Source organism: Acanthopagrus latus, chromosome 10 (assembly GCF_904848185.1).
Source record: "Acanthopagrus latus isolate v.2019 chromosome 10, fAcaLat1.1, whole genome shotgun sequence".
In the NCBI taxonomy this organism is placed as follows: domain Eukaryota; kingdom Metazoa; phylum Chordata; class Actinopteri; order Spariformes; family Sparidae; genus Acanthopagrus; species Acanthopagrus latus.
In genome coordinates, this window is record NC_051048.1 from 15,577,968 (window position 1) to 15,600,272 (window position 22,305).

Genomic DNA, 22,305 nt, shown 5'->3' on the forward strand with positions numbered 1-22,305 from the left:
CTCATTTATCACATTAAATATCAGCCCTCCAGCACTTTCTCTCTCCCTCTCTTTCTCGTTCCCCCCGTCTCCCTCTCCTCTCACTTTTATCTTCCTCACTCCCTTTTCTTCACCTCCTACCATTTACGTCTCTCCTTCTCACTTGTCCTCTCCACTTTTTTTTTTTATCACTTGTTTCCCCCCTCTCTTCCCTCTCTCTCATTCCCTCACACTTCTCCCTCTGAGCCCTCCAGCGCTTCTCTGAAGGTTCCCATCTCTCTCACTTTGTTTTTTTTTTTTTTTTTTTAACAAATGCCATATGCCTCTGCGGCCAACCTCCCACCCCCCCGTCATGACCCTCGGTCCCTATCTCTCGCGTTTCCCCTCCCTTTCCTGCACACAGACACGCACTCTCCCCCTATCATGTCAGATTTGGTGCGATTTGCAGAGGTACAATATGCCTGATAATACAAAAGAAGAACCCAGTCATGCAAAAAGATTTCCTTACCAATCACAACAATGGCTTCTGACAGTGCAGCACATTAATATTCTGAAGATAAAGGAGATGTGCGAGGATGCACGGTGAAAAGGGAATCGGATGCAGATGGAGCTTTGCAGCATGCGTACCTAGAATAATTTTAGCACTGAACCGAAAAAAAGAAAAGAAAAAAAAAAAAACACAGCGCCCCTTAATTTGCTCCCTGAGGAACACCCAAATAAACTGTATTAATAAATGAAGATAAACAAAGCAAACAAAACAACGACTGGCTATGAAAGCCTGGAAGCAAAATCATTGCATAGAGTCACAAAGCCTGTAACTACAGTCTATAACAGCAATACAAAGACAACATATTTCCAACATGAGAATCTGATTTCTTTTAGTGTGTGTGTTGGTTGAGATTTTGGACATGATGAGGACATTAATCACACGATATGCCATTTTTTCTGATTTCAGTGGGGCCATAATATACATAATGAGCAACACGCTGTACTGAAGAGGACTGGAAACTAGCAATTGAGGCCACAAACCCATGAGGAAACTGTTTACTGAGGTTTTGATTCAAATGAGAAATACAGTTATTTTTAATCATAAGCTAACGTACAATCTGAATTCTTTCTGAAACCAGCGCAGTCACCCTCTGCTGGCCATTAGAAAAGAATGCAGATTTTAAGTCACTTCACATTGACTTCACTTTTCAGGTCTGCATGCTCTGTCCACTATTTATGTGAATATCTTATTGAAGAAATCAACCTAATCTTAACGACTAATAATTACAGCCTGACCAATATGCAGTTTTATGGGGGCAATAGTGTTATTAAGGTGTTAAAAAAAAAATCTGATGTCAATAAACCAGCCGATACATACAACTTTTCTGCAGCGATTCCTCAAATATGGTTATCAAACACTTGCGACGAAGTGTGTAAACGGAGGCAGGATACTTTACAGTTCAACAGTAAACCCCGTTGTCTAAAATGGCATCGGTGAACTTCGCTGGAAGCTTTTTAAGAATCATAAATCAGTCCAAGTTTTCATACTGGCCAATTTCAACATCACATCAGCACCCTGGTATGCTGTGTGTTGCACTGGGCCCTAATTCGTGAGCCAAATCCAAGATAATTTTGCTCTGTTGTGTACCTGTGTAAAGCCTGAATGACAATAGATGGTCCTTGATCCTTGATCCATATACACAGATACTGATACATCTGTGATAGGCTCAATATAGACCAAGAATATCAGCCAACCGATATATCCATTGGGCACTACTAAAGATGTCAGTTTTTTAAGAGAATCTGCCAGCAAACTACTGCATAGTTTACACATCCAGTGAATACAGAGTGACGCAAACATCAATTTGGAATAGAGCACAACCAATTCGGATATTTTTTTTTTATTTTTTTTACGTTTTACAATAAATACTACTGTCCAAAATGACATCAATCCACTGAAATAGTAAAGACTCTTCAAATCGGCACATATCAGACAACAACAGCTGTCTGCTGCTGATGAAAACAACGCTGATGAAAGTGGCGGAGAAAACCGCAACAGAAGAGCTGAAGGCTGTTAAAACCAAAATAATGAATTGGTAATTATGAGATTGTAAACCAACCATTGTAAATATAAAAAAGTACTGATTAAAGCTATATATTTAAGGCATGCATGATGCTCCATACTGTGCAGACAACTAACAAAAAAGGATGCTGGGATATGTTCTTTGACGCGATTATATTGTCAAGATTTTATGGGAAATCTAGAACCTTGAAAAGGTACAATAAGCTGGATATTCTGGAAAACCTGCCATTACAAACAGAATGTAGAGTTTTGCTGGAATTGCCCATCTACGCCCTCATTTGAGGCAACCTGCATCCGTCTAATGCCAATTACTGGAATGTACAGTCTGGATTTACAGTATCTTAAAAAGCTTGAAAAGCCATTTCTCAGACATGCATGGGTGTAAAGAGAGTTTAGCTGGGTTTAAAGTACCCCGCAACCTTGACAGTAGCCTGAGGGCAAGCAAATCCTCTCCTCCACCACCTCAGATATGCTAGCTGGAGGTATTCCCTCAACTGCCTCAGTAAACCACAAACATAATCCAAACTGAATACTCCTGAGAGGAGGCTACACAATCTGCAGAGAAAACACCCATGCAAAAGGCTGAGGACTGAAAACACTGACTCATTTAAACATGTGCTCATCGCCTTCTGATTTCCATATTACCCAGTTAACACTTGTCAACATGAGTGTATGCGCTTGCGGGTGTGTGCCTTGTGTGTTTTGAGAAGGAAAGCTACGCGCAGAGAGCTGCCGGAGCACAGGCAAGACAGGAGAGTGTATGCAAGGGAGCTTGTATTCTTTCATTATGTGGGTTATGCTGCAGTGACAAATTTAGAGTGTGTCCTGATTTCCTTGAGTCACTGATCCCCAAGATACCACCAGGAGACTCCGAGCACCCTGTCCACACACAGACCACGGTCACAGTGCTGTGACCATGACCACATGCACATGGACGGACAAACACACACACACACACACAAACAAAAACAGGCAGCACTGATGACCTAACCTTCACCACATGGGCTAACCATATCCTCTCAACACGCACACCCAACACAACCACTGCAAGCCCCAAACATATAATCGACACGTAGAGGCGGTTTCCGGAACATGGATTACACCGCCACTCGGACCAAAAGTGTCAAGGCGGAGGCGCATCTCCATCTCCATTGGGAACAGGTCTCAGTTTAGTCTGGGATTAAGTGCAGCACTAGTCAAAGTTTGGAGAGGGATTAGGATTAATCTGGAGCCTAGGACAACAGCCCCTGCAGACACTGTGACACCAACCTCGGCTTGTCAAAGCACACACAAAGCCAAAGGCGAGCACGCACGGCTTCCGCCGGGTGACTCACCAAAAGCACGGCCACACGCCGCCACAGTGTGAACCACCACAGCAATTTGGCCCGAGAGAACCCCCAGCACCATGCAATGGTGTTTTTAATAGGAAGGTAATGAACCGTCAATTTGTTGCTGAAAATTACTGAAAGGAAAGGGTATATGCATGCTATTTTTAGCGAGTGTGCCGCTCATATGCCCTGCATTTCTTAATTTGACACACACCCTGCTGTTAGGTGCTGAATGTCAAACCTTGCTTCAGAGCTTTTAAACACAGACTCGCCTCGCCTTTCTGTACGGGACAGGAGACGACGTTGGAAGTGATGCCATGCAGCAGAGGGTTCCGGGAAAGGCTCACTGGTGGCATTCAGTCTCATTGCATCAGATGCTATTAAATCAAATGGCATTTGTTTGGATTGTTATGCATCGATCTAATTATCTTTGTGTCTGGCCCTCTCCCCGTACCCCCTCTGTCTGTACCCCTCCAACAAAGTCCCCCTGCCTTCCTCTCCCTCGCTCCTCTCCAGCCAATCCCGCGCTTCGGCTGGATCACAGACTTGCGTCACCATAGCAACAGCTGACGTGTAATGTAACTGCCCAAAAAAAAAAAAAAAGTTTTCTGTACAAGCGTTGTCTGTGAGCGCACACGCGTATGTGCATCTGTGTGTCTGATGAAACCCTCCCTTATGCTCGGTACACCCATTTCTATGAAAAAAAAAAAAAATTCAATGACCTCATCCTCCCTCCACCTATCCAATTAATAGTCAGGCGGCTGCGCTGGTCTCTCATTATTTCTCTCTCTCACCCTCCCTCCCCACTCTCCTCACTGTTAGTCAATCCGCTCCAAATTGATTTCGTTATCAGTCTAATTCCATATCGCCGCCGTGTGTGGCCGATGTGTTGGGTGTTACGGAGGGGCTGCCTGACAATGAGATGCAGGAATAGGAGAACAAAGGGACGGCGAGGTCCACAGACACGGAGCCGTGAAGTGTGATGGAGGAGGATGACATCATTGTTTCAGGACAAAGTTGCAGCCATAGGAGTCATGCGGCACTGACTCACCCTCCTAGTTTTCTGTATGTGACTGTACATACATCTTCACGTCAGTCCGTCAGTCAATCCGCACGCTGGCCGACCCGTCGTTGTCAGTGTTTTCACGATAGCCTTCTGGCTTTACTACTGGAATTCTCTTCAATTCAGAAAACTTTGAAAAAAACAAAACATGTAAATGTTTGTTTTTAGTCTTGAAAAGCTAAATTGGAGATTTTAAGTAGTACCACACTACCATTGTTATCGAATATGTGCATATAAGTGCTGTGTCCATGTAGCCTTCTTTTTTACTAACTTTTTACACTGGTTGCACTGGTGCAACATACATTTTCATTTATTTACATCATTTTTGTGCACCCATGAATTAATTTTATTCACATTTCTAAAGAAATTATGCAAATGATTGTGAACAGGGATACAAAAAAACCAAAACGATTTTACTCAATCTAAATCACAAATCACCACAATCTCAAAATATTTTTTATAGGCTTCATTGCTTTTTTAATCCAATCTTCTAAAATTCAGGCACAACAGTGCAACAAATGTCTAGGTTTGACACACTTGACAGATTTTTGGGTGCATGACCGACCAAAACGATCGCCCCCCCAAAAAACCCTGCAAATATGTGCATGTACATTATGTATGTAGACCTGCAAGTAAGGCTGCAACAAATTTATATTTCCATTATGATTAATTGGCCAATTATTTTCACAAGTGACCGATAATTGTTCAGTCTATAAAACGTCAAAAAATTGTGAGAAATGCCCATCATAATATCCTAGAGCCCAAGGCACCGTCTTCAAATTGCTTCTTCTGTCCAACCAACAGTCCAAAGACCCAAAGACTCTTCATTTACTGTCTAAAATAACACATTTTTGCTCAAAAAAATACTTAAACAATTCATCGATTATCTACATTAGCAATCATCTTCTGTTGATCGACTTATCACTGTAGCTTGACAAGCAGATAACAATCATTTCCATTTTTTTCCCACAGAGGAAAAAAAATCATTTCCTTGATCCCACCTGACCTCTTCAAATTGCTTTCTGTCCTACCAACAGTCCAAACGAATTCGGTTTACTAAAACAAAGAAAAGCAACAAATCCTCATAATTTATGAGGGCTTTTTATTTAAACAACTAATCATTGATCAAAACTGCTTTCAATTAATGTCCTGATGGGCCAGCCAACCAATAAATCTACCAGTTGTTTCAGCTCTGGAGTGTAATCGACGTAGTACGCAAAGTGTGCGCAGTCTCTCCCTCTATTTGTCTGGCTGTGGGAACTCTACCACCTGTGCCTGCCTTCTCTCAACAACATGGCCGCCTGGCACGGACGGCCATAATAACCTGTCGCCATGGTGACGGCGCTATAGTAACAAACGAGAGACAGAGATGGAGAGACGGAGCGGTGAGTGAAAGGAGGCGACCCACTGGGCCCCGCTGACAGCATGTCACTCAAACACAAAGGTGACTCCTGGAGGTGGGGACAGAGCGAAGGGAAGATCAGGGCAGAGGGGAGAAGGAGCCAGCGAGAGAAAGAAGCGTAGACTCCTTCCTTTGTTTGCCGCATTGTCCGCCTGCTTGCTCCCTTCCTCTGTCATCCTACCTTGCCGTCCTCCCCCTTACTAGCAAGCGGCGACCTCGCTCTTTCTCTCGCGTCTTTTGTGGCCTTGCCCCCTTCTCATTCTCCATTCACTTCCTTTTGTCTGACAAGCATCTACTTAGAAATGACCACTCCTCCTCCTTCTTCCCTCCACCTACTACTACCGTATTCCCTTCCCGGGCTACCTTTCCACCTTCGAGCTTCTCCTCCTCCCCTCTATCGGTCCTTCCTCTCCCTCCTTCTCTACATTACTACCAAAATGGTAGCCGTGGAAACATGTTTATTTGGAAATGGCGGGAGGAAAACTACTCCTGCGCTTTGTCTGTCGATTTTTTTCGACGCCGCCACGTGAATGAGAGCGCATATGCTCCCCCGTGAAGGTGTGCGCTCAGTTTCTGTGAATGCGCGAGTGGGAGTGTGCGTACGCGTGTGTCCCATTCTCTGGGGCTCCTCTCATACATGCATTTCACATCTGAAGAGTTTTATTTGTACCAAACCTCTGTTACAGACATTGTTGCCATGGCTACAGCCAGCGAGGACCACTGACACAATGACAGACACAGTGGCCATGGCAACCCTGGGATCAGTGCTGGGTAATATGATAATTCATGGATGAGGCATCTGACACATTACGGGCACATGAATATGCTCAAGCGCTGGAAAGCCGGCCTGTCGCTGGTAATCCACGAGCCTTTGTGCGGCCAACATGCCGAGCGGCTGACAAAGAATACTCTGCTGTAACCAAGGGTGACCAGAACTAACAATAGCCGTCCTCTGGATAAGCTCGAACAAGGGGATACATACATATCAAGCTGCTACTCTGCAGCAGTGTGCTGTGCAGCTCGTGGCGCAGGGGTCGCCAACAGAATTCAACTGGCACAATCGATACCATAATGAATCGATAATTCGCGGCAGCGCTTCCTCATTGATTTCGGGCAGCGACCCATTCCTAAAGCCACTCTGCCTCCAAAGAGCCACGTGATCTAGCAGGTAAACATCAGCGCCATCAACTGCGACAGCTCTCACATGGTCTGCCGATCCACCTCACGATACAGCGCGGTATCGGTAATAGAATCCAGCAGGACTTTTTTTTTTTTTTTTACAAGCAGCGTCCCATCGATAAATCTCCTCCTCCAAGGACTGCGTTAATTCAATCCGGTGCAATCTAATTTTATTGGTATGTACTGTAGCTTCTCGCAATGTCATCTGTCACAAACCATCCAATAAAAAGCCCAGGGCCTTGACCCCCTACAGTGAAGCAATATTCATACAGAGCGCCTCGCCAATATTACCGCCAGAGCATACTGTGGCTCTGAAGAGGAGGCTTCTCTGTTGATAGCAAGAACACTAAATGACTAGAAAGCAAAGTGAGTGGGGTGATAATAAATCTGGGCTGAGCACTGTAGACTTTTAATTTGAAAGCCTTTGGAAAGCATTAGAAAAATACAGCGCTGCTCGTCTAATAAGTAAGGGGCATTCCCTCATGAGACAAACATGCAGCAAAATCTTCTGGTTTTTCAAAAACAAATACCTTACGTCCAAAAGTTGTTCATCGTTCGAGTGAGGTCCCTTCATTCCAGTTAGAGGTAATTTTTGATGCCACAGCACACAGCGATATTTTAGAAAATGTGCCTCCAACTTTGCGGGGACGGTTTGTGTTTTTCCCTGTCCTGTTTCAACATGAAAAATGGCCACCTGTGCACATTGACAGGTCCATAAAGAAATGATCGTCCCAGTTCGGTGTGGAGGATCAATCTGACTCCTGACCTCAACTCCTGATGGCTGTGTTCATTTCAGTTTCGTATTTTATCTTTAATTTTTGTTGTGGTGACGGAGAGGATACTTTTTTTTTTGATTGAGAAGAAATTAAGAAATGTGTGACGCTTGTTCTTGAAGTTGTTATTGTTGCACAGCTAAAATTTACTGGCCAATAATATTATCAGACAGGTACTCATGAGTTGTCTGTTCCCTTTAGAAAGATAAGGCAGGTGAGGGCCCTGACACACTAGACTGACTGTCAGTGATCCGCCATCTGTCAGTTTCTGCTTTCGATTTATCAACAGCCTGGAGTCTTCCGGTCGTTCTTACTGAATGACGAATACAGACTGTGGCCAACTGGTCGTACGAGGAGGCATTTCCTCTTGCGCGGGCACAGGACCGATAAGCTAGTTGGCCATCGCCTGCAGTGTTTGCGGTGTGTTCAAGTGCAGCTTTTTCTGGTTGAGACGCACAGGCGACGGGAGGCAACGCAAACAGTCAGCCTTCACTTGTTCTACACTGATGGCTTTGGTGCGTCTGGGCACTAAGGCTGCCCTGTCTTGGTGGGGGGACTTGACTTGGGATCTGACGTTCGTGAACGCAGCACTCCACTTGAGTTGACTTGACACAGCCCGTGACTGGAGTGGGGAGTGGCGTAAGCATATTAATGCCCATGGTACACACACTTCTGGCCATGAGGCGTGTATGTTGTCTTGATCAACTCTCGATCAACTTGACATGTCTTGTTAAGATGTAAACTAGGAAAAGCTGAAGCTGGAGCTGAATGACCCCCGAAGGCACCGTATCGAGTTGGCAGTGGCAGTCTGAGAAAAATAACGCATATGCACAAAATGTTTTTAATGACTGGACTTCGAAGCCATTGATGATTATTACTACTCAGAGATGGCTCCCTCATTATTTGTAGTCGGCAGCAATTTAGCCTGCAGGCTGTTTTATTACATGACGAGGGGACGGCGAGCGCTGCGGTGCTGTGGTAACCGATTTAGTTGGACGGCTGACCCTAATGTTGTTATCGTAGAGGGAAGATGGATGGAGCAAGTCGAGTTCTCTCCCCCCCACCTCCCCCCACCCCTCCTCCGCCCTGTCCCCGTAGAGGAGCAGAGACCGGGAGAGCGGAGAAATGAAGTGACATCATCAGCGTCAGACACATTCCTGCGGAGGGAGGGGGCGAGGGGCAGGAGGAGGAGGAAGGGGGGAAGAGGGAAGAAGAGGAGGAGGAGGAGGAGAATGTCCCAAAACTTTTGAGGTTACAGGACCGACATCCCCCCTCCCCCATCCCCTTAAACACACACACACACGCATCCATTCTCTCTCTTTCTGTTTTTGTGTGTACGCATGTTTTCCAGTGCACGTCAGTGTGTGCATGTGTGTGTGTTACAGTACATGGGCTCCTCTTCCTCATCATGTGCTCCCTGTTTTAATTCATGTGCTTCTCCTCCTGCCCCCTCCCCCCCCCACCTCCATACCGCCTCCCCCTACTCATACCACCCACCCCCCCACACCCCCCCTTCCCCTCCCCTCTTCTCTTTCTCTCTCCACCGACCAGAGGAATGCAAGAACCACATCTGGAACTTATTAGACAGCGAGCAAGAGAGAAAAGGGGTAGATGGAAAGAGAAGGAGAAGTAATGGTGGTGGTGGTGGTGGTGGGTTGGGGGATTGCGGGGGGAGTAGATGAAGAAAAACGGAGTCAGACTGAAAAAAAAAAAAAAAAAAGAGTCCAGGAGGGGACAAAAAGAGAAGGAGGAATGAACTTTGGTAAGCAGAAAAGGGCTCATGTTGGGAAGGGAAAGTCAAAGAAGCGCTAAAAAGAAAGTTAGCAGCAGCACCGATTAATGCCAATTAACCTCAGCGGGGACGGGGGCAGGAGAAGAGCTCGGCTGGCACCTTAGACGTGGGTTCAATCGCTCCCGATTCCAGCGCAAATGTAGCCTTTGAACCGGCCTCGACCATATTCTGTCTGAATGAGCAGCTTCACTGTCCCCACTGAGGGAGCAGTCAAGCCTGAGTAATAGTCCCTTTCTCTCCGCCACTGGCCTCCCGACCACTCCCCCTCCTCCTCCTCCTCCTCCTCCGTCCTCGTCCCTCTCTCCCCTCTCGCGGCTCGCTTTCCTTTTCATCCAGCACGCCGTCCTCCCTCGCTACAATACTGCCCCCCCCCCCACAACCTCTAAAACAAACACAAAAAAAGTCTAATCACTCTCGATCAAGCTTCACCCACCTGCCCGCAAGACTAGCCCCTCTTTGTCCCCCTCTCCTTCTCCTTCAACTTTTTTTTTTTTTCCTTTCTGTAACCCGCCCCACCCCCCTCTTCTCCATCACCCCGAATTGGTCCTCGCTGCAGAATGTGGCCGTGCAGTTTGGGAAAACAAGGCCAATAGATTCAGTCAGATGTGATAAAGTGTTCCGCTCTTGCTTGGGGGACTCTGCATAAAGAAACATTTTTAAGGGGATGTTTTTTTTTGTTGTTGTTTTTGGGTTTTTTTTCCCTTCTTCTTTTTATAACTTAGATGCCCCCGGCCTGTCAAACACAATCAGATTACGGGGCCTTTAAATCCTCGGGCTTCACTAGCGGAGCGCTCATGTAGCCGCTAAGGACGCTCAAAGGAAGTGTTTACACTTTTTGGATTGAATTTATCCCTTGTCGCAAGTTTGATAATCTGATGAATTCTTCTGTACCCGATCAGGTTTTTACTGGATCATCTGAAAGCGTGCGAGCTGCTTTCTTTTTTTCTTTTTTTTTTCTCCAAGTGCCACTTCAAAAAAGCTTTATAGGACACTCGTGTCCAGAGGAATGCCCCTAAACAAACATATCAACAGAGAGAAGCAATCAACATGTCACACACTGACAAACACCCGTCGGGACGGAGATGCCAAGAATTTGTTGATTGAACAGAACCCAATGGGGAACAACAGGCGTGGATGTACATTATAACATCACGGGCTCCCTTCCCAGATTGAGCTTTACAACTGGTTCAGTGATTGCTTTCAGTGGCTGATGTCAATTAGAGATGCTTTTCGGTAAATAGGCTTCATTCAGATCCCGTTAAAACCATGACCCGAATTCGCGTATTAACGGTAGGATGCTCCGGAACCACATCTCACTCGCTGGGATTTTGAAAATTAAAAACAGACTTCTGCCTCGCTACATATGTCACTCCAGATCTACAGCCTGAGCCGGAGCGGGTTCACTATGGCACCGCAAAACGGTTCGTTAGCCTTTGAAACCATGGCAGAACGCTTTCAGAAAGGTTGGTGTGGCTATAAATAGTTCCACAAGTGGCGGTCCACGACATCCTCGTCGAGAGTTTCTGAAGATTTTCTTCAAGCAGCCACGGTCGCTGCTGCTGCTCGTGTTTAATCTCCCAGAGCCATTATCTGAGTTCACCCAAGTACAGTGTTAGCGGTTATTACGGCCCCCATGTGTCCCCGTCCTTTTGTTACCAACTTTAGTGCTCGAATTTCTCCAAATCTGCATGAGCTTAATGAGACAACTATGTGAGATTAGCTCAGGCTAGTAGCTACTCAATTCTTTCTTTGTGAGGACATAAAACCCATCACTTGCTGGGCGATAGTGGATTTCCTACCCAGCAAATGGAAAAGATTTCATGTACCAGCAAGATCTACAGTGACTGTGCGTGAGTCAGTGGAAATCTTCGTATTTATCTGGATGCAACCGTCGGATTATTTTTTTGGCAAGAATGCGTGAAAATGTTGTAAATCTTGAGGGTGTTTTAGTACAGTGCTGGATTCTTTATGAGGCCACCCTAATTCAAACTATTAAATCCCACTTTGAGTCATTAACATTACACATATATAGTAGTGGAACCACTACTTTCCTGACCAAACAACCCCTTGAGGAACCTTTCTTTTTCTGGGTGTAAAAGCCCCCCCGCCCCCCCGAATGTGTCTGACTCTTCCAGAATCTGAATATTTCCTTTGCTGAGCTCAACACAGGAATCCGTCTGAGGTCTATGATTCACAGCTCGGCTGTGTGATTCAGAGCCGGAGCATACAACACAGGCAGCAGCAGCAGCAGCAGCAGCTCGTGGCCTCGGTCCGCGCTAAAGGACAGAGGCTGACAAATAGTACACCTGCACTGGGGCCTTTGTCCGAGTCAGCATTTGAGCCTCACGTTTGGGGCTAGAAGTGCAGTGCTGCAAGTCCAACCTCAAGGCCTCCTGCTCATTACGAAGTTTAAGGAGCGTGCTGGCAAAGATTGATTATGCAGTAACACTTAACAGCTGCGTTAATGGCGGTGCTTGCTTGGGACTTATTACCAGGCTGGTATGTAGACACGAGGCTGGGATGCTAAATCAATCCCTCCAGCGTGCCGTCGCTCCTGTAAGTTAGTCCTTTTTGCGTTGGATCTAAATAACTGAAAAACATTCGGATCCACCAAAGCTTTAATTAGCCGCTCCACTAATAACCATCCAATCATTAGCACGAGTAGGCAATTACATGTGTGCAAATTGCAGGCCATGAAATACTGTTTTACTTGTCTAATGAAGAGATAAGAGTCTGGGAGCTCTTAAGGAAAATGCTCTTTTGAGGTGATATTCCTTTGAGCTGCCTCTGGATTATGTTTACTCCTCTTATGTTTTTTCCAGACCCAAAACGCATATAAAAAAAACAAAAAAAACATGGCGCGTCATTTGAGACCTCGCATTTATTACATCATTTTTAAATCTTGCTGAACAAAATGCGGCCCTACGCACAGCCTGCTAATCTCGTCTTCGGGAAAGCCTCCGAGAGCAAATATCTTTGTGTTTGAGAGCTCCAACATGGAGTAATAATGGATTATACAGTTGTAACAGAGCAGCAACAAACAAAAGGACACATGGCTTCACGCATTAATAGGCGCTCTGTGTCTGTGTGTGTGTGTGTATACACACATCTGTAAGTGCATGTGTTACTGAGCTTGTCATGTGGATTGGAAGGTTCATGAGTGGACAAACAGTACAAAGAACATGTGGTATTAACATGGGGGCTCAGTGGATTGAAAGGAAGGGGGAGGGGGTTGTTTGTTGCCATGATTGCCCGATTGTGTCATACGTGGATCCATGCAGCATCCTCCTTACAGTATGTAGATGTGTGCGGCCGCCTAAACCTTCGGCGAACGCGCCATGGGTGGATGCTGAGCGGCACAGCTGAGCGACACAAAGCCTGGCAGACACGGTGACATCATCCCTTTCCATACCTTCCTCCCCGCGAACACGCCCCCTACCTATGAAGAACGGTCGGCCGTGCACGCTCCCGGTCTGCCAAGGTAGACAATGGGAGAGAGGGGGAAAGTGTGTGTGTGTGTGTGGGGGGGGGGGGGGGGGGTTGCGGCGTATGTGTAAAAATATGCCCCGTTCAAACAGGTAGCTTACAGAAATTACAACCATCCTTCCCCTCCTCCTCCTCCTCCTCCCTCAGCCTCCTGTCTCCCAGCAACTCGGCTACAGCTGTGATTATCATAAGCCAATAGCCTACCTGGCACCCCACAGGTATGGAGGGGGAACAGATGCATGATGCTGCCGCCGCCACCGCTGCTGCACATGCCTCATTGTGCTGCTGAAATGCAAAGAGGAAGGCAACAGAGGGGAGGGGAGGGGCTTTGTGTCAGGCACACAGGTAGGACACCAGGACAGGAGCAGCAAGGAAAGTGTGGGGGGGCTACATAAGCTGTCTTTCACTACAGGATCACTACAGGGTCTGGTAGCACTGGTTTCATTGACTGACAAGCCATTCAGATGCGATAGCAGCGTGGCAGTGCTGCTGGCATGTAGAGCAGCGCTGGTCAATCACTGTCATTCCCGTCACGTCCTCAGCGCCTCACCACGGCCCGTCTGAACAACGGCACCGCACCGCACCGCACCGGGGGTTTGTCATAAGCAAAAGGTCATTTAGGCCGCGGCCACCGGTCATGTTCAAGTTGGAAGCACGCGCGCGCATGCACGCGCTCGCAAGCACGGCCCAAACGCGTGCAGAGGCGCGCGACGATGTTCATTAAAGAAAAAAAAAAAAGTGCGGTGATCCATTGCTGCGGTGCGGACACGCAGTCACACGCGCACTCGCTCTCTCACACACACACACACATACACGTAGCTGCGCGTGCACGCGCGCGCACACACGCCTAAGGTGATCCATTACTGCGGTTCATGTGGGAATGATATGAAATCATGTTATATGCCTCTCTCTTTTTTCCTCTCTCTCTCTCTCTCTCTCTCTCCCCGGCACACACACACATACACACACACACACACACACACAGACGCCCGTGAAGGAACAGACAGAGGGCTGTGTCTGTCCTCAAAAGCCTCTGTACTTTCGCACAATATGACATTTGAACGCTCCTCGCAGTGTACCGTGAGAGAGAAGGGAGAAACGCAAGCCTTACCAGTTTGAAAACTCAACAGCAAACTCAGGAGCAGCAGCCTCTGCATGGTTCAGCCGACCAATAAGTCCGTTATTGGCTCAGACCTCCGTGAGGACAGCATCAAAAAGCGGGAGTTTGCTGACTTTTAGTGACAATTGTACAAAGAAGAATAAATCCTCCAGCGTCGTCTCCCCCGCGCTCGTTCGTCCCCTGACTCGGGCTGGACTCGTTCAGCTTTTACACCATTTCACTGCTTCTTTTTTTTTTCTCCACCTCTCTCTCTCTCTCTCTCTCTCTCTCTCTCTCTCTCTCTCTCTCTCTCTCGCTCGCTCTCTTTCCAGCTACAGTCCGTTCGCCACTCTACACCGAGGCTGCAAAAGCTAGCGGCGACGACACGGCGAACTTCCGGCCGCTCTCTTCAAAATAAAACCCGCTCTGAAGGCACGCGTTTCTTTCGAATTAAAAGTAAATAGGAATCTTAATTGTTCATGTAATATTCACGTGATAGTGAAAAACGCCTTGACATGGGAAATTCCACGTTTGATTTAGAAATATTAATTGCAAATTAAACGCTTCCACAGATTTTATCCTAAATCCGATTATTTGAATAATAATAATGATGATAACATTTTAGAAGCCTATGCGAACGACATCTGTGTAGCCTGGTTTTATTCGCGCTGAGCCCAGAAACTCTTCTGGAGACACTGCGGGAGCCATAGCTGCCAACTCTTCTGTTTAGAGACCGTGTATTAATGTTTTTAAACCTCTGGTGGAAATCAGCAAAGTAATGTTCGTGATTGCTTCATTATTTTTGAAAAATTCAACATACAAACGTAAAACTGGGGCTAATCTCCTCTTCTGAAACAATTAGACAATTCTCTTTTCATACATTTTTCTTTTAAATACGTTCTTATTAGGCATCTCCTGACAGATTTAATGAAATAAAAAATGAAAACAAATAAGATAAAATAAAAGTTCACCCAGTGTGACCGGCCACGCTCTACTTCCGGTATTGTCTTCACTGTAATCTGTCTGGCTTGACGTCATATTCTCATTAGCAGGGCATTCCTCTCTCTCTCTCTCTCTCTCTCTCTCTCTCTCTCTCTCTCTCTCTCTCTCTCTCACGTCAGCAGCACCACAGCACTGCCCCCTTTTTTCTCTCCCTTTGGATTTTACACACACACACGCACACAAACATTATAAAATAAAAAAAAAGAAAAAGAAAATAAACCAGCTTAGGGAGGCATAATCATTTTGACACATTTGCTGTAGTCGGGTCTGTTAGGTTTCTGCTGTTCACAGTGTGCTGTGAGGTGATAAAGTCATTTCTGACACCTTAAGTTACCCCTACACCTACTGCATACCCACCTAATTCGTTTAAGGGTGATGGGATTGCGGGAATATAAATGCATGCATACATATCCACAGTAATGTCACTGAAATATCAGTCACTTGTTATTGTACGGCCACGCATCTGTAAAATGATGTCACTGAGGTAAAGCAGGAGCATCATGTTCGCACAAATATTAAATTGGACGGTGTGCACTGTCACAGGGAGGTAAAAAGCACCGCAGGAATATTCACTGACACTTCCTTCCAAGAATGACAATGACTATTTAGTGGGGTTGAGGCAGTGATGTCACCATGATGAAATAGCCCGAGCAGACGATGAATCCACGGACCACGTCCTCATCCCTGTCACATAATGTAGGCTACAGGTTTGGGTGATGGTTCCCCGTGATACCGCTGCTGTCACAGCTCAGTGGGTCTGGCACAGTGAGTCGGTTCCTCCTGGGGAAAGTGATTTACGCTGGTGCTGGAGCGCCCCCTTGCGCCCGACTAGATCCAGGGCGGCCCACAGAGCGCGCACCGAGCACAAGTGGAGCGAGGGGTCCTAAAATATCCGCCACACGCACACACACACACACACGCGCACGTTTCACTGGCACTGCGATGGGGAGGATTCAGGTGTAATGCGTAACTTCTCATTTACAAAATATATGGTTTGTAACATTTAAAGCCTGAGAGCTCCGGGGCGGACAGCACATAGACAGATTTCAAGGGATGTGCAATATCTTAACTTATTTGAATAATTCATTTTTACTTGTGTCGTTTGGATAAAAAAAATATATAATATATTCAGCCTGAATGTTTTAAGTTATGGTGTGAAGTGATTTTTATTTTATTTTTTACTTAGAATATTTCTTTGTTTGTTTGTTTGTTTGTTTTTGTCTTTGGTGCAGTTCAGTGCGGACGCTATTGTAATAAGATGAAAAATAGATTTAAAGCTGCCACATTGTCGAATTCAGTTTTTTTTTTTTTTTTAAGAATTTTTTTAAAAACTATGAATTACTCAATTACTCATGTTACTGGTATAATGATATCAAATTTCTTCGCTATTGCTTAAAAAACAGAATGTATCAATAATAATAATAATAATAATAATAATAATAATAATAATAATAATAATAATAAGAGAGAGATCCGAATTTTATCACGGGGTTTTGTCCCAGAAAATCGGGATTTGAAGGACAGCTCAAGTCGAGGGAAAATGTGAATACATGTGAATTCTATGTGCACTCCCGGTAAGATGATTTGAGTGCAAAACAAACGGGCTGGTATTAGCGAACCTAACAGATCATGGCACGAATCTATACTATTTAATACTGTTATCATCTTCAGTGTACCAGAGGGGTGTATATTGCTCAAAGCATACATGGAGGAGCAGTGATGGAGACTGTTTCAGTTACTCCAAATCAGCCCACTTTAAGATGTAGACAATGAGAAGCGGCTCCTGCAATGATCTGCAACCAAAACATCACCATCATCGTCAAAAGTGACCGCAGGTCTGCCGTTTGGCATACAGAGTGACTCATCTCTGCCGGGACTCGAACCCGGAGCCTCTGGATTAGAAGTCCAGCGCGCTATTCCATTGCGCCACAGAGACTGCGCCAGAATATCTCGGCTCTGTCACGGTTTAGATACCTCATATCCTCTCGTATCGCTGTTCCCTGCATCCCTGCAGCATCAGGACCAGTCTGAGCCGACATTTTGGTAGTACCGGCTTCGGCCACCAGAGGGCGCTGTTGCCGTGTATATATACACATATGGGCCAGGAGTTGCGTCAAGTTAACTGGCGTACAGCCGGAAGTTCACTCTGAGTGTTTAGAAAATAAAAGTCGCCATGACTGGAGACGGCGCTGTGGTATGTATTCCCGAGCGAGGGCTTTTATTTTGAAAGCGCGTTACTGGGAACTGTGTTTCTGTTGAAGCCACCTTTACGCTCGCCCGGTAACTCGCCACCACGGAGCCAAAATGGTGCCCGTCTGAGCTTTGTGTTCTCCGTTTCACATTATTATTTACGCGGCTGTGCATCCGCGATTTATGACAAAAGCAGAATAAACTGGGTGCAATATAGCCAATCCGACGGTTGTAGCCATTTCAAACCGATGCGCAGAAAAATAAAAGTGTCTTATAATATTAGTAGCTGCGGATGCTCTGTGATGTATACACATATAATAATATATATAATAATATAATAGCCGAGTGAATTTGTTTTACGTTCCTTTTTTTGCCTTCTTGCAGTCCTGGACTTATGAGCCTGTGTCTAGTCAGTGGAACTCCTTTGTATGGAAATAGCTGCAGAGCTGTCACTGTGTGGAATAACACGAGTGGGGTTGCACAGAGATTGCATCAGATAACCAAATGCACACACACACACACACACACACACACCACCTCCTTCACCACAGTGTGACAGCTCCTTTCATTTCCACAAGGCCTTTGTGCACGTTTCGTTTCAAGGACAAGTGGAGCACAGAGCCAGTTTTTTTGTTCTAATGTGCAGCTATTTGTGAGGGGATATTAGTTATGAGTGCAGTTATTTCACCAGTGTCAGTAAAATTCACAGTGCCTTCAAACCTGACAGGGTCCATCCATCACACCAGGTATTTGTGTCCCTCTACTCACTTTGGGTTGCTAAATATCCACAGCTTGGCCCCTGTAAGCTTAGACTGTGCACAGCTGTGGACGTGACTGCATTCGGAGTTGTACATCAACACCAGACGACCATAATCAGAATTGAACTTCTCCAAGTGTACAATGAAAAGCCAGAAGGCCAGAAAGCCAGAATTTTGCAATTTTCAGCCGATTTCGAAACTTCCCTATTCGGCCAAAGTTGCTGAGAATTTATGTATTTTCTACAGATAAAGAGAACTGCAACTTCTCTATAATGGAAAGTTTTCGGTCAGCAGGAAATGTGGCCCCCTTACCGGCCTTGAATTTCCCAGGCTTCGGTTTTGCTTTCGGTTAATAATCCTGTTAATTGCACCAATCTTTTTAACGGACACGATGATGATGTTACCAGAATGTCCAGGTCGCCCAAAGATAATCCGGAAGGAGACATGTAGGTCTGTAACGGGACCGGATTCATTCCCTACTCATGAATCAGCTGTAGGACACTTAAAACACAAATTGTGTTCGTAGGAACAACATGGTTGTTGCTTGTAAAGTCTTATTTCACAATTGATCGCTGTCATGCTTTGTTCAGGAACAGGTGTTTGAAGTGCGATGCTGCACTTCAAAAAGGCCGTGGCAAAAAGCCCTCGACACTGTATTAAAGGAACCGATCAGCATCTTGAGAAACACGCTGGAGATTGATGCTGCTTTCAAGGGCTCCGGACAGAGCCAGGCTAAGCTGTTTCCCACAATTTCCAGCCTGTTAACACTAAGCCAAAGTACCTGGCTGCTGGCTCCAGCCACATATTTGGATCGAGGCAACAAACAATCAAACCAAATTCCCTCCCAAAATCAAATTCCAGTTCAATAGGGTAATTCCGTCATACACTTTCACTCTCTAGATTTATTAGAAAAAGCTGACATTATTTTTTTCATTATTATTATTTAATTTTTTTTTTTTTTGGAAAAAGAGTTTTGTTTTCTGTTCAACCACTGGACGCATCTATCTCATCAAGTGTACTTGTGGGTCACATCATCACAAAAACATGATCTTTAAAGACCAGCATGGCGGAGCATCGTTCTGCCATTTGAACTGTGAATAAAGACCAGTCCAGGCGCCCTCCTTTTTGCACAAGCGGGCATCCCCCAACGTAATTCCGGCATGCTGACTTGAAGGAAGCCCTCCTGAATCGTGGCGCGTACTGGATCACTGAACCAGAGACTCACACACCTATAGGGAATGAGTGAGGATCTGGATCTCGGGGTCTTCTTGTGACATGTCCTGTGAAACCAAACCAGATCTACTGCCAAGTTTATCGAGTGACATTTTATTTTTTGGGCTCTGTATGGCTTTATTGATGACCGGAAACAGGATGAGAGTGAGGGGGTACGAGGACAAAGCCTCTGTACATGGGACGCCGGCTCTACCAACTAAAACTAAGTTTTTCTTTGGTTGCTTTTTTGTTGGTTGTAACACACCTTTTATTTATTTCAAAATTCAGCTCATTTGAAAGATAATTTTTATTCATTTTTTTTTTCTTTTTCCACACTGATCCTTTTCAAAATGTGTTTTTGTATATGAGATATGTACATGGATGACTTGAGCTGTCAGACCACCTGCAAGATTTGTACGCCATGGCCATTACCACTTCTCGCAGCACTAAAAGTGAAGTGTTTCTCCTTGAAATCAGGGATTATACACTTGGACAGTTCATGGAGCTCCTGAGCTCTTGCATGTGACTGTGGACGCAGCTGTGGTCTGTATTTCCCCTGTAAATATTTTGTGAATGATTAGTCCTGAAAATGGTCTTTGCGAGTGAAATGTTGGCCAAAATTAAATTAAACAATCAATGTGGGGGGTGCAGGAATGACTCTTTTCCACTGGGACAGGACTGAAACCACTAAATATGGGAGGTAACTCAAAACGGCCAACTTGTGCCTCTAAAGTTCAACTAACAAATGTACTTACCAGTTCACTTTCTGAGGGTGTTAATCTGTTTTGGAAGGCTTATGTGCTGGACTATGTTTTGAGCGGCGTCATGGAGGCGTTGGGGCGGTGTCAAGCTCATGACCGAACTGTTGGCGAAAAAAAGCATACAGGCACTTTTCCTACAACGTCTTTAAGCCAGCAACAATGAATGACTGCCAGCATAAACAGACATAAACATATTTTCATGTTTTTTTTGTGCAGAAACTTCAAACCTTTATTGAAAGTTTATCAAAAGAAGTGACATAAAAATGAGTAACAATACATTTAGATGTGGCACCCAGCGTCAGCCTGTCTGAGTACATCATCCAAACATTCACTGTCGAGCACCAACATCGGTATGAAAATCATTTCACGCGCCACTATTCATTCATTTCACATTCAGTCCTCTACAGACAAAAAGGGAGATAACAGCTACAGTAGACGGACACTCAACCCTACAGTCCCAGCTTGATACAATTTCAGAGCATGTAGGGCAGCTCTCCATCCCATAAATGTTTATATACAGTAGTAACTAAAGCCTCGGCTATTCCATTGTGCAAGAGAGTGAGACATATCCTCAACCCTTGTCCAAGCAGATAAAAAAAAAACAACAAAAAAAACACGAAACACGAAACAATGCTGCGGTGGAATCTGTGTGTGGCCGCCAAATTGGGCCCACAGATTACAACTGGCCATGAAAGTGACGGCACAGAAGTAGAATAATAAGTGCAAAACTGTTAGGCACTGCAATAAAAACATCACAAGTGATATATGTCTTTAACTGACAGTAACATATGTATAATATCTAATAAAACAAAAGTCTGTGTGTATGGCAGACTGACTGACTGTTACTCATAGGCTGTTGCTGTTTCTGTTGATGCATTTTTAAGAATTGTACTTGGTTATTTGAAAGGGACTGTGCTCACTGATCAACAGGAAACAGAAGTATACCCAGAATGATAATCAGGGTTTGTATCTGCATAGACATTACAAAAATTTAAAATAAAAAAAATGTAAATAAATCTCATGTGTAAAAAAACAGAATAACTGTGTGCCTCCACGCACCAGTTTTCGCTTCTCCTGAGCTGTGCCACTGAATAGTGGCCACAACATGTCACAGTGAAGTTGACCTTTGGCATTTGGGATATGAATGTACATCTTGAACACGATTCAGCAGTGACAGTGACATCACCAGGACTGTAGGTGACATGTGTTCACACTGTTAAGAGGCAAAGGACGGAAAAACCACATGACAAAGGATCGTTCGGTCAAAGAGGAGGGCTGACTGCTCTGACAAAAGGCCTGTAGATAATCATGACTCACGGTGACTATACAATAGAGCAAAGCAGAAATTACTCACATCCTCACGCAACCTTAGACCAGCAAGTGTTCAGCCTTTATGCATCAAATGCTCTGTAAATGCTAATTGGGGGACCCCAAAGTCCAAAGTGGTTTTTAACCCTAACCCCTAACCCTAACCCTAGAAAGTTGGCGTGGGGCTTAAAAGATTAATGATCAAAAACAAGGGCAAACATAAACACAGCAACTAAATGTATGTCCAAAGAAGGAGCTGCTGGTGTGCATCAACATGCCATGGGGATAAGGAATTGATGATATTGCGACTGTTAGTTTGGCTTAATGTGCTGTCGTATTTAGTCCTTATAAGGGTCTCCCTTTGGTTTCATGTAATGCCCTGGGACATACTTTTGCAAGCACGCCTTATGAAGTTGGACATGAGCTGCATCAGTTCATAACAGCTGATGGAATCAATTTGTAGGAGTGCAGTAGCTGCCAATGTTTTTGGTGAGGAAAGAAGTTTGAGTTGAAATCCCCCTTCACGCAACTGCTTACCCAACATGCAGCATTTATCACTTGCGCAGTGAAGTCTTCCAATTTTATTGAGCCAGTAAAGCAAGAATGTGGGAGGGTCAGGAGAGGAGTTTGTTGTTTAGGGGGTCTATCACTAGGGTGATTTTACAATCTTCTTCTTCTGCCGGGATGTAGAGATTACGCACAGTGATCTGAAAAAAAAAAGGAGACGAAATGCAACAAATTAGTACAATTCTTGCAATTCTTGATTTGAGAACCGGTGATGATATAAACCGCCTTTCTTGCTTTTGCTGTTTAAGGAATTGTTTGATATTTTGGGCTTACTCACACTTTTATACCACCCATGCCTGTACACGGTGTCAAGCTACAGCCCGTTATCATAGCTG

General features: G+C 45.1%; 2 protein-coding genes and 1 non-coding gene across 4 annotated transcripts in view; all 3 read right to left on the reverse strand.

Moving 5' to 3' along the window:
* The window catches only part of kirrel1a (kirre like nephrin family adhesion molecule 1a), a 34,467-nt gene extending 20,020 nt beyond the window's left edge, over nucleotides 1–14,447 (reverse strand). For both annotated transcript variants that reach the window (XM_037113237.1, XM_037113236.1), the window contains exon 1: nucleotides 14,185–14,447. In XM_037113237.1, coding sequence (XP_036969132.1) covers nucleotides 14,185–14,230 — 46 coding nt within the window. In that variant the 5' untranslated portion in view covers nucleotides 14,231–14,447. The remainder of the gene's footprint in view (nucleotides 1–14,184) is intronic.
* Nucleotides 14,448–17,036: 2,589 nt separating this feature from the next.
* trnar-ucu lies at nucleotides 17,037–17,110 on the reverse strand. Its single transcript has one exon. It is a non-coding gene; the product is annotated as a tRNA-Arg (tRNA).
* Nucleotides 17,111–20,289: 3,179 nt separating this feature from the next.
* LOC119027565 overlaps nucleotides 20,290–22,305 on the reverse strand; it is an 11,641-nt gene continuing 9,625 nt past the window's right edge. The window contains exon 10 of the mRNA XM_037112893.1: nucleotides 20,290–22,110. Within this exon, the coding sequence (XP_036968788.1) occupies nucleotides 22,018–22,110 (93 nt within the window). The 3' untranslated portion in view covers nucleotides 20,290–22,017. The remainder of the gene's footprint in view (nucleotides 22,111–22,305) is intronic.